General features: G+C 44.4%; 1 protein-coding gene across 1 annotated transcript in view; it reads left to right on the top strand.

The window, feature by feature from the left end:
* The first annotated feature begins 758 nt into the window (after positions 1-758).
* C12H3orf70 (chromosome 12 C3orf70 homolog) overlaps positions 759-12,359 on the top strand; it is a 42,533-nt gene continuing 30,932 nt past the window's right edge. The window contains exon 1 of the mRNA XM_021209825.1: positions 759-1,207. Coding sequence (XP_021065484.1) covers positions 1,018-1,207 — 190 coding nt within the window. The 5' untranslated portion in view covers positions 759-1,017. The remainder of the gene's footprint in view (positions 1,208-12,359) is intronic.

Below are 12,359 nucleotides of genomic sequence, written 5' to 3'. Positions count from 1 at the left end.
CTGGGGGAGGTGGGAGAGGGAGCTGCAGCCTAGGTAGCCACACCCATTGGCTAGGCTGGGCCACACGTCAGTCTGTGTACCCACGTCTGACCGTGTCAACTACACACATATAATCCATGCATAAACTCACTACACCATTCCAGCCCACCATACCGCCACACACACAGTTCAACTGATGCAGTTAATCACGCTAGGGCGTCCACACTCACAACACACACACACACACACACACTACTATACGACTGGCGTGTAATGTCTATGGCCACACAGACACTGCAAGCCACTCAGTGCATCCCCATACCCCACACGTATCAAGACAGAAACCTAACAGATCCTCCCACCCTGACTGCCCAGCGCCCTGCACCCAGGACTAGTTCCGGGTGGCTGGCACAGGGAAGAACCCGCGAGGTCTCCGCCCGCTACCATCCAGCGGCTCCAGGACAGCCATGGGGGGAGTGTGTGCCCAGCAGGACGCCACGGAGCGACGGGGAGGGAGTGCCGAGGGCCAGGCTAGACCCTGTGCCTAAAGGCTTCGGGAGAAGGCCAGGCTGTAGCCGGAGCTACGCCCTCCCAACCCGAGGGCACGCGGGATCTGTGCTGACCGTCTTAGGGGCATGTGGGACCGGCTGGCGGGGGGCAGAGGCGACGCGCGCAGCGCCACCGCGAGGGGATGGGCTCGCAGAGGGGCGCGGCGGTCTAAGTGTGCGCGTGCGCGTGCAGGCGTGGCGGCCTGAGTGGGGAGGAGGGAGCAGGGAGGACGAAAGAGAGAGACGGGAGGAGGGAGCAAAGAGGAGAGAGGAGAGGAGAGGAGAGGAGAAAGAAGGGAGGAGGGAGCAGGGCGCAGAAGGGACCAGGGCGCGGGGAGGCAGCAGGCCTGGCCGGGTCGCTGCTCCCTCCCCGGGCGGCTCCTCGGCAGCGGGTGCTCGCCGCGCCTCCAGCCCGCTACCCACCCTCGCCCTGCCCAGCCCGCGCCTCTGCTCTGTCCCGGGCTCCGGGCCCCGCTCTTCAACCGGAGAGATGAGTGCGGCCACGGCGCCCGAGCGCGGCTGGAAGAGCGAGAAAGTGGACGAGGCTCAGGCCCTGGCGCGGAGCTGCGCCGCCCGCAGACCCGACTTCCAGCCGTGCGACGGGCTGTCCATCTGTGCCACGCACAGCCACGGCAAGTGCTTCAAGCTGCACTGGTGCTGTCACCTGGGATGGTGTCACTGTAAGTGGAGCCGCGTCGGCCTGCTGTCGCCCGCCTGCGGCCGGGCGCTGCCGGGACGACGGGAGGAAATCCCGGGGGAGCCTAGCTGTAGTCACAAAAGGGAACCTTCCTTCCCACGGGAGCCTGGGGCTGGCTTTCTTTGCCTTTCTTTTATATACTTGCTTTAAGGTGGTAGAGCCGCCAGAGCGAATGAGCACAGGCAGGGTAGCCTTTTCAGCAGTGGGGATGGGCACAGACATGCCCCTTTCACTTTCTTGCCTGTTCTTTCTGGCTGCTGTTGAACAGAAAGAGCCCGAGGTCCTAGCGATTCCCAGTTATTTATGGTATTCAGACTGAGTAGGAACCAAAGTATGAAGAATGGCTTCTAAGAAGTTAAAAGGAACAGTTTGAAGAGCAAACTCCTTCGACACCCAGTTATAGCGTTTGAGCCAAGCCAGGACTAGTCTAGTCCTAGGCCCTTTGTATTTATCCTGAGAGTTTTAAATAGATTAAACTTAAGTAGCCATTTAATCAGCATTCCACAATTTGATTACTTCATGGCATTTAACTTAATCCGACTGCCGAATCATTTCTTTTTAGAAACATTCTGAAGTCCATTTCCATATAATCTTAGATTTGGAGGGTTTTGGAGTGCTTAAGACACATTTTCCAAGTGATCTTCAATCAAACTTTTTTTTTTTTCCTGTTATTTCGGAGGATATGGTTTACAAGGAGAGATACAATATGTAACACATCTTTATTTGCTTTTAATTGAGAATATTTGAATGTCTTAGTTGAATTTATAAATTAAAGGATAGAAAATCCTTGCTTTTTCCTTATAAATTCAAGGTACATGGAGAACGAATATTGATTTTGTTGTTCCTCTGCTGATGAGGCCAAACAGGATGTTCTTGCTTCTCACTGTAAAGTGTGGCTTCAGAGTAGGAAGTATGAGAACTAAGGTGTACCTGTCAGATGAGTTTAATGGCAGTCTACCTCCTGCAGAAGACCGGTTCTTACTGTGGGATGCGGAGGAGTTAAGATGGCCCCAGTCACTGCCTTTCTTACTTCCCTCTGCAGGTAGAGCTGACTCCTGGGAGGCTTGCATCTAGTCAGACAGATTGTTCCTCATTAATGAACCTTGATTCTCATAATGTCTTCCTTACAAGGAGATGAACTTGCTACATTCCTTCCTCTGTTCTTACTTGTACCTTATGAAGTCGAGTGTGTTTGTGGGTGGGTACCCGAGTGTGTTCACGTGCATATGAGCCGTGACTCACTTGTGGAGATCAGAGGACAACTTTGTGTCAGGCTTATGGGGCAAATGCCTTCAACTCACGAAAACGTATTGCTATGTCTCTTCCTACTATATCTTATACAACAGTCTAATTTTTCAGCCAAATTATGGCTGCCTCAACTCTTTGGATATGCACATTTAAATATACTAAGAATTTCTTGCATATGGGCCATTCTTTCTCTGAATCCCTGGCTATTCTCGAGGGAAGCGGGTTTTCCAAAACAGGTTTGAACTTGGTGTGCGTTGAGCGGCTGAGTAGAGATGTCCATCATTCTCCACTGAGACTGCCGTTTTGCCCTGTTTCTGACCTGCCATGGCCTTCTGTCCTTCCGCTTACAGGACAGCACCCATGTACCTACCCATCTGGGTTGTTTTGTTCTGAACACATGTGCTGGGGGGAGGTGAGAAACCCCTGAGTTGTGGGCTGGCCAGTGTGGAGCAAGACACCACCTCTCATCTTTGAGGTGCTGCTCTGCCCTAGCCCTTCCTATACCTCATCACACCAAGCTAGCTGCTGCCCCCTCAAGCTGAGCTTGCTGTCTGCTAAAGCCACTAAGTAAGCTTTAAAAACCGTGGCAATTGATCCATGGCCTGCCCTTCTCAAAGCTGCATGTGTGTGTGGCTTTGGAGATGAGCACTGATGATCCCTTAGGGACATCTTCCTGTTAACCTTTTATTTGAGGAGAGTGGGTTCATTTTTCTAAGTCATTGTGATTTTAGTCTTGGCTCTCTTATTGGGTGTGCATTGGTTCTGTCTGTTTTCATGTGTATATTACTCCTCCTGTGTTCACATCATTGCGCCTGTAGTAAACATCCCTTTCTTCACTCTAGTTATTGATAAAGTGTAATGTAACAGGAGAAGGCCCCAGAGTCCTGACGTCTGCTGATGGCCCTGCTCTAGAAGCTGATGGAAGTCATTAAGGAGCACTTGTAAAGGCTGGCTGCCTCACGTATGGTTTTCCGTCTTGTGTTGTTATGTCCCTCTGGGTAAATGGCCAGCTCCATTGCTGCAGTCCCACAGATACAGGGATTGCTGCTGCCTCTTGATCTGGGGCTCCGCTTATGTGCAATCCCCTTTAAAAAAAAAAAAAAAAAAAAAAGGAATTAGATTGCGCTCAGATACCTCAGATTGGCTTCACAACGTTTTCTCTTTTCTTCTCTAAGAGACCAGGGACTGATTTTAAATAATCTAAATTTAGGAAAGGACTGCCAAATCAGCTATACTGATGTTGGTAGCTCTTTATGATTTCTCTCTCTCTCTCTCTCTCTCTCTCTCTCTCTCTCTCTCTCTCGTATCTGTGTGTACATACATGTATGTAATATCTGTACATTTGTTTGTGTGTGTTTGTGTGTGAGTGATGGTGTATATATAGTGTCTGTGTTTACATATGTGTACATGTGTGTATATATGTGTTTGCAGTGTCCATATGTATGTGTAATGCATATGTGCATAGTGTGCGCTTGTATGTGAGTGAGGGTATGTGTATGTACTGTCTTTCTGTGTGTGTACATCTGTGTGGATGTGTGGTTGTGGATGTGTGGCGTCTCTGCGAATACACAATGTACACAATGTTTATGTCTGTACGTATGTGTGTGTTGGTGTGTGAGTGAGGGTGCGTGTGAGTCCCTGTGTCTGTCTTCCACTTTCTACCTTGTTTGGGTCAGAGTCTCTGTTATCTGCAGACTGCCTGGTTTGTCTGACGGTAGGAATACTAAGGCTGCAGCCGCAGGCGTTCACGCTTGGCGTTGTGGTCTGCAGATCTGAACTTGGGACTTCTCGCTTGCATGGCAAGAACCTTGCTTGCTGAGCCATGTCCTCAGACCTTCATTCTTCCTCGCTGTGCCAAGCTCCCACTCTTTCTCTGTGCTTCTGGCACTGGCAGTGGTTCTGGGGTCTCATTCATGAGCAGATGTGGCACTCAAAGCTGCCAGGTGTGCTATTTCTGTCTCCTAACTTGGTCGGGTACCAATTCTTAACACCTTTTTACCAAAATACATTTTTTCTTTAACTTGAGTAGAATCGTTCAATGTATTTGAGAACCTTATTTTCTGGCAAGATTCTTTTAATCTGTTGTATAGAGCTTATATTTTCTCTTCATGAGATGTTACAGAAATGGAATACAATATGAAGAAAGCTGCATCTAAGACCTAGCAAAAATCAAGTAACTTCCCCACAGGCACATAGCTAGTCAGCAATAGAGCTTGTATCTGGATCCAGATGTGTCTGATGACTGGAATAGTGACTCAGAACCAAAACAGAGGGATTTAAAGTTAGTGAGCAGAACCAACAGTTCTTAGGTCCCTTAGAGCCAGCGATGGAGAAAGTGTCACTTACAGTGATAATCCAGAGGCATGAGAGCTGTAAAGAGGTCACTGGATTTGGAGAATGAGATTCAAGTGAAGGGTTATGAAAGAGAAAGTGAAGGGAAGGTGTCAGGCAGGGTTGAGTGGGTGTGCATGATGTGATGTCGGTGCCACCAGCAGAACCGAGAGTTGGCTTCATAAAGTCACACAATAGATGAGCTCCATTTCCTGCAGAACACATCTCAGCAGTGTCTGTTCCTTTCAGGTTGAAAGCAGTCAGAGTGGCACTTGATGGCACCTAAGATGGTATTAGCATATCTAAAGAAAGACTGTCTAGGAGAAGGATGGAGACAGAGAGGCTGAGCTGAAAGTGTTTTTCAGGACCCTGCCCAATGGGTGGTAAGCCTGGTGTTCTAGCAAGGCTATCTGAGACACTTAGATAGAGTTTAATTCCTATTTATCAGTTTCCTATACAGAGATAAAGAGCTGATTATAGAATTCAGCTGTTAAAACGTCAGGGAAAATCTGCTTTGTTAGTAAGTTAGCATTGTAGTCTTTGTGTTAGTCTAGTGTTCTTTTTCCCCACTTCTCTAGGAATCTCAAATAGTTGCCTTTTAATGTCCTCAGGCAATGCCCAGCTGCTTCTCCTAAAGGATAGCTCTGTCATCCTTGTTACTGTAGCTACAGGGAATATATTCAAGGTATTAGCAAAACATAGCCAGAGAAGAGGGTAGAACAGTCAACTTGTAATTTTTATGTCTTTGAACAATTCAAGGTCCTGACCTTGGCTGGTGGCTAAAGAGGAAAAGCCCAGGTGTTAAGGGGGAGATTTGGACTGATGTTCTGATCGAGTCCATTCTGAGTTGACAGAGTTGGAGAAAGTTGATAGGTGTCCTCACATCAGACTTGTGCTCAGGAATGTGTCAACCCCACCAATAGCATAAAATGGGATGCTTATCTACACATGCTGAAGCCTTTCTGTATGAGTCTTTGTTAACTCACACACTGCAAACAGAGCGAACTGAGCAATGCTGAGAACAGAAACGCAAACACAAATATTTAGCAGACAGTTTTGATACCATGTTCAGTTAGTTAAACCACACAAAGAGGATTTTCATTAGGGCTTATGACGTCTGTGCATTCTGACCAGGTTTATAATATATTGCGTGATAAAATACTCTGACAAAAGTGTGGTGGTTTGAATGAGATGTCATCTGTATACTTGGTGACATTTGAATACTTGGTCCCCAGTTGGTGGCTGGTAGGTTTCTGGGGAGGATCAGGAAGTATGTTACTGGGGACTGGGCTTTGAGGCTTCAAACGACACTTGCCATTTTGAGTTAGCTTCCTGAACTTCCTGTTTGTGGTTTGAGATGTGATCTCTGAGCTGTTCCCGCAACCATGACTTTGCTCAACCATCGTAGAGGCTAACTTTCTGGAACCATACGCCCAATGGCATGTTTTGTTTTACAAGTTGTCTTTGTCATCGGGCTTCACAGCCACAGGAAAGTGGCTAATACAGAAAGCAACTGAGGCAGGAAGACTTGATTTTAGCTCCCAGTTCATGGCATAGTCTATCACAGCAGGAAAGTCAAAGGGACAAGGGGTTTGCACAGCTGTTCAGATTACATCTAAAATAAGGAGAAAAGAGCAATGAATGCATGTTGTGTGACGCACTGTTTCTCACATTTATATGGTCCAGAATCTACACACCAAACAGGGTTCCCACTCACAGTTAAAATGAGTCTTCCTACATCAATTACTGTAACAGAAATAATCCCCCATAGGCATGTCCAAAGGTCCATTTCCCAGATGGTGCTAGATTCTGCCAAGTTGAAAATTATTATCGCAGCACGAGGTATGCGTTCCCTCCCATGGGCCTATGATTCAATTACAATGTGGTTAGTTACTCCATACCTGTCTTGCTGTTATTGTATAGGTGAGCGCATCTTGCCTGGCAGGCCAGTATTTTAATACACAGGCTTCACAGCTGGGTAAGACCGGAGATGACTTTTCTCTGACAGCAGCCTACATAGAACCTTCTGGCATTATGAAAGCTAGCTATCATGGCTAAAGCTCCCATCTCATTTCCAGTGTGATTTGTCTGTGTCTTGTATCCAAGATATGTGGTGCCTTCGGCAGTACAGTCTCACCATCAAGTTCTTATGAACAAACGAGTGTTGGCAATGACCTGTATGGTTTTGGGGAGCTCTTGGGCCGCCATAACCCATCCTCTATAGGGAACTGTTATCACCTGGCACTGGTAACTTAGGGCTTTTGGGAAAAGCATTATCTACCCATGCTGAATACTTTCATTTAAACTTTGTTTTCCTTTTAGTTGCAATTTTGGTTTGTGTACCAGACAGGATCTCACTATATAACTGTGGTTGTTCTGGAACTTGCTACGTAGAACACGCTGGCTGCAAACTTACCATAATTGGCTTTAAATTGTACTTTTAAGTTAGTTTTCAGAATAGGTTTCTGTGTGAGTTTCTCACACATCTTTCTTTTGGCTAACTCTCCCAATCTCTCTTCGTTCCCAGACTCCCATGTCTACTATACCAAATTCATTATTTCTGGTCTCGTTATTCCCTTCCCTGTACCATGTACCACATGTGTTCTGCTGTCCCCTCTCTCCTGAGGCCTCCTTCCCTAGCCCCCAACAGTGGTCCCTTTCTACCTTCCTGGCCTCTAAGGTCACGCACGTCAAGGTAAACATACAAATCTAAAATGTGAACTCTAGGGCCTGCATGTGAATGAAAACATCAAGTTTGTCTCTCCGCACCCTGTGACCTCAGTCAGGGTGATGTTTTTCAGTTCCGTCCATTTTCCTGCAAATTTCATAATTGGTATCATGTTCCACACACTCATTATCCCCTCACCAGTTGGTGACATCCAGCTTGATTCCATTTCACAGCTATTTTGAGCAGAGCAGCAATGATCAAGATGTGCGAGCGTCTCTACAGTCGGAAGTGGGATCCTTTAGGCATTCTCAGGAGTGGTATAGCTGAGTCATATGAGAGCTCTATTTTTAGCTTTTGAGAAACTTCCACACTGCTTTCCATAGTGGCTACACAAGTCTACACTCCTGCCAACAGTGAATAAGGATTCCCCCTTTTCCACATCCTTTCCAGCATTTGCTATCATTTGATTTCTTTTTTTCAACTTAAAGCACTTTTAGAAAACACACAAATACTGTATTCACATAACTTTCCCCTCCTTCTCTCCCAACTCCATCTTCTATCATGTCTCCCGCTCCATCTCAAATGACATCTTCTATAATTACACATACCAAAAAGCCCCCCAAATCTACTGAGTCCATTTTGTGGTGTTCTCATGGGATGATGGATTGGAATTAGATAATTTATTGGGTGGCTTATACCTGAAGAATGTTGATTCTTCCTGTCCCAGAAGCCATTGCTTGTAGCTCCTCATCTGGGCGTGAGGCCTTATGAAATCTCCCCAGTCTGCATTGGCATATTGACTGGTCTGTCATTGTGCAGATCTTGTTTAGGAAGCCGTATTGTTGAGATTTCATGTGTGCAGAATCCTTGCCTTGTTTTCAAGACACTACATAGCCTCAGGTATCCTGGTCGTCTGGCTCTTAAACATCTCTGTCCCATCCTCTGTGGTGTTCCTTGAGCCTTAAGGGGAGGGATTGCGTTGTAGATGTTCCACAGGGGACCCCATTATCACATATTCTCTATATTTTGACCGGTCGTGTATTTCTGTAATCTGTCCACTGCAAAAACAAGCTTCTTTAATGACGGGGGAGAGCTCTAGTGATCTGTGGAGGTAAGGGTTACTGCTTATGACACAGCCATATTGATCTATGAAAATGACAGTAGTGGGTTCTGCTCTAGGGTCTATATCTTCTCCAGCAGTAGCTAGGTTTGCAGTCCTAGGTTGGTTTCAATTTCTGGATCTTATGGATAGAGCAGCTAAGAACATAGTCGAGCCAGTGTCTCTGCAGTAGGGTAAAGCATCCTTTACGTTTGTGCCTAAGAGAAGTAGAGCTGAATCTTGAGGTAGATTGATTCCCATCTTTCTGATGTCCACGGTGGTTGTACAAGCTTGCACTCCCGCTAGCAATGGAGGCATGTTCTCCTTACTCCACATCCTTGCCAGCATAAGCTGTCTTTTGTGTTAGTTATTGATCTTAGCCACTCTGACGGGTTTAAGGATGGAATCTCAGAGTCCTTTGATTTGCATTTCCCTCATGACTCAGATGTTGAACATTTCTTTAAGTGCATCTCAGGCATCTGAGTTTCCTCTTTTGAGAATTATCTGTTTAGATCTCTACCTCATTTTAAAATTGGACTGTTTGTCTTCATAATATGCAGATTTTTGAGTTCTTTACATACTTAGGATATTAGCCCTCGGTTGGATGTGTAGTTGGTAAATATCTTTTCTGGTTCTGTAGGTTGCTACTTTGTCTGAATGGTGATGTCCTTAGCTGCGCTGAAGCCTCCCAGGTTCATGAGTTTTATTCATTGTTGATCTCAGTGCCTGGGCCAATGGTGTTCTGTTCAGAATGTTTTTCCCTGTGTCAGTGAGTCCATGGTTACTCCACTTTTTCTTTTCTACTATGTGCCGTGTACCTGGTTCTATTCTGAGGCCTTGGAGTTGAGTTTTGTACAGGGTAATAAGTATGGATCTATGGATTCTTCTATATGCAGTTGTACAGTTTGACCAGCATCATTTGTTGAAGATGCTGTCTTTTTTCCACCCAGTGTGTATTCTGACTTCTTTATCAAAAATCAGGTGTCTATAGGTGTGTGGACTTATGTCTGGGTCTTCAGTTCAGTTCCATTGATTGTTTCTGTGTCAATACCATTTGGTTTTTGTTACTATAAATCTGTAGTACAATTTGAGACTGGACATGGTGATAGCTCCAGCAGTCTGTTATCCCTCAGGATCGTTTTCAATGTTTGTGTTTCCATATCAAGCTGAGAATTGTCCTTTTAAGATCTGTGAAGAATAGTGTTGGAGTTTTGAAGGGGATTGCACTGTAGTGGTGGTTCTCTTATGAACATGGGTGCCCTTTTTTGTGTTTAGTTCATATATGTTAAGGATTGCAATGTCCTCTTGGTGAATTTTCCCTAGGATGAGTATGTAGTGTCCTTCCCTGTGTCTTATGATTAATTCTGTTTTGATGTCTATTATGTAAATATTATATTAAAATAATATTTATCAGATATTAATATAATAAAACAAACAACTTTGTTTCTTAGGTCTATTTTCTTTTTTTTTAAAGATTTATTTATTTATTATAAGTAAGTACACTGTAGCTGTCTTCAGACATCAGATCTTGTTACGGATGGTTATGAGCCACCATGTGGTTGCTGGGATTTGAACTCAGGACCTTCAGAAGAGCAGTTGGGTGCTCTTACCCACTGAGCCATCTCACCAGCCCCTAGGTCTATTTTCTTGAGATCTGTTTTTTCTATACCTTTAGCCTGAGGTAATGTCTATCCTTTATGTTAAGGTGTGTTTCTTAGATGCAGCAGATGGACGGATACTCCCCCCCCCCCATATCCATTCAGTTAGTCTGGAATTACCCAATAACCAGACTGAGAGTTACCACTGAGCCATGTTGATTCCTGTTATTTTGTTTTTGTGATTTTTTTTTCCTGGTCTGGAATTACTTATTCCTTGTGTTTTCTTGGGTGAGGTTAACCTCTTCATGTTGACATTTTCCTCCTAACACATTCTGTAGGGCTGGATTTGCTAGATATACTGCTTAAGGATGGCTTTATCTTGGCATATCTTTCTTTATCCTCTATTGAGATTGAATGTTTTGTGGCTTATTGTAGTCTGGGTTGGGAGCTATGGACTCTTAGATTTTGTAGAACATCTGTCCAGGTAATTGTAGCCTTCAGGGTCTCCATTGTGGACTCAAGTGTAAATCTTTATAGATATTTAGTTCTACTCCCTTGTTACCTTATAATATCCTCTTTTTTTCTGTCCATTTAGTGTTTTGATTACTATGTGCTGAGGGGCCTTTCTTTTCTGGTCCAATCTGTTTGTCTGTTTTGGTGTTCTCTATGCTTCTTGTTCCTTGATAGGCATCTCCCTTAGACTAGGGAAATTGTCTTTTATGATTTTATTGAAAATATTTTCTGTGCCGTTGGCCTGTGTTTCCTTCTCTTTTATCTATTCCTATTACTCATAGATTTAGTCTTTTCATTGTGTCCTAGATTTCCTGGATGTTTTGTGCTTGAAGTTTGTTTTTTATTTATTTATTTATTTTGATTTAACATTTTCTTTGGCGGATGTATCCTATAGCTGATCTTTGCTCCTTTGTGGGTTTGTTTGTTTGTTTACTTATTTATTTAATGTATGTGAGTACACTATCACTTTCTTCAGACACACCAGAAGAGGGCATCAAATCCCATTACAGACGGTTGTGAGTCACCATGTGATTGCTGAGAATTGAACTCAGGATCTCTGGAAGAACAGTCAGTGCTCTTAACCTCTGAGCCATCTCTCCAGCCTCTTGTGGGTTCTTCTTTTTCCCCACCCTATATCACCCCCTGCAAATCTCCCTTTATCACTAGATAGGAGAAAAAGAAGGAGAGAGGGGTGAGGAGAGAGAGAGAGAGAGAGAGAGAGAGAGAGAGAGAGAGAGAGAATCCCTGAATCTAATTTCTTTACTTTTGCTTCCTTTTGAGCATGACTACTAACAGACTGTAACCAACCCCCTTGAATAACCACCAGCCATCAAACCTGTCTCTCGAGACCCTAGCATTTATATATCCTCTGAAAAGTTCTGAGAATTCCAAACATCACACAATCATAGAAACTATCTGCAGCTAGTAAAACCACACCTCTGCTAGAGCACGAGGCAAATCATAGTCAGCTGCTGCAGACCATCTAAAGTAGCCCTGTGTTCCCACACATGGGATTAAAACAAAAGTACATTCTTAAAATATTTCCATGTTTTGTAAAGAAACCAAAATTCCAGAATTGTCACTGCAGTAACTATTTCTTTCACCTCGTCTTCAGTCACTGGAGCTTTGATTGGGATTTTATTGACTTTGCAGATTGCTTTCTGTAAGTAGTCGTTTTCACAATAAGAGTTCTTCCAATTCATGAGCGTGGGAGGGCTCTCCATCTTTAAGTGTCTTCCTCAATTTCTTTCTTTGGGATTGTAAAGTTTTTTGTATAGGGTTTTTACTACTTTTATATAGGTTTATCAAAGACATGCTATTATCTCCTTTTTTGAGGATATTGTGATGGGATTATTTTCTGATTTCTTTCCCAGTGTGTTTGTTGATGGTAGAGAGGTCCACCATACTTTGGGATTGAAGACCAACATGTAAACTTTGCAGAGTCAAATTAAAGCCTGTTAGGGTAGGAATGAGTGATTTTTACCTTCCTTTCTGTATTAGTCAGGGTTCTCTAGAGTCACAGAACTTACAGATAGTCTCTATATAGTAAAGGAATTTATTGATGACTTACAGTTTGCAGTTCAAATTCCAACAATGGTTCAGTAGTAGCTGTGAATGGAAGTCCAAGGATCTAGCAGTTGCTGAGTCCCACACCGCAAGAAGGCGAAAGAGCGAGAGC

This window comes from Mus pahari, chromosome 12, assembly GCF_900095145.1.
Source record: "Mus pahari chromosome 12, PAHARI_EIJ_v1.1, whole genome shotgun sequence".
NCBI lineage: Eukaryota > Metazoa > Chordata > Mammalia > Rodentia > Muridae > Mus > Mus pahari.
This window is presented reverse-complemented; position numbering and strand designations above follow the sequence as displayed.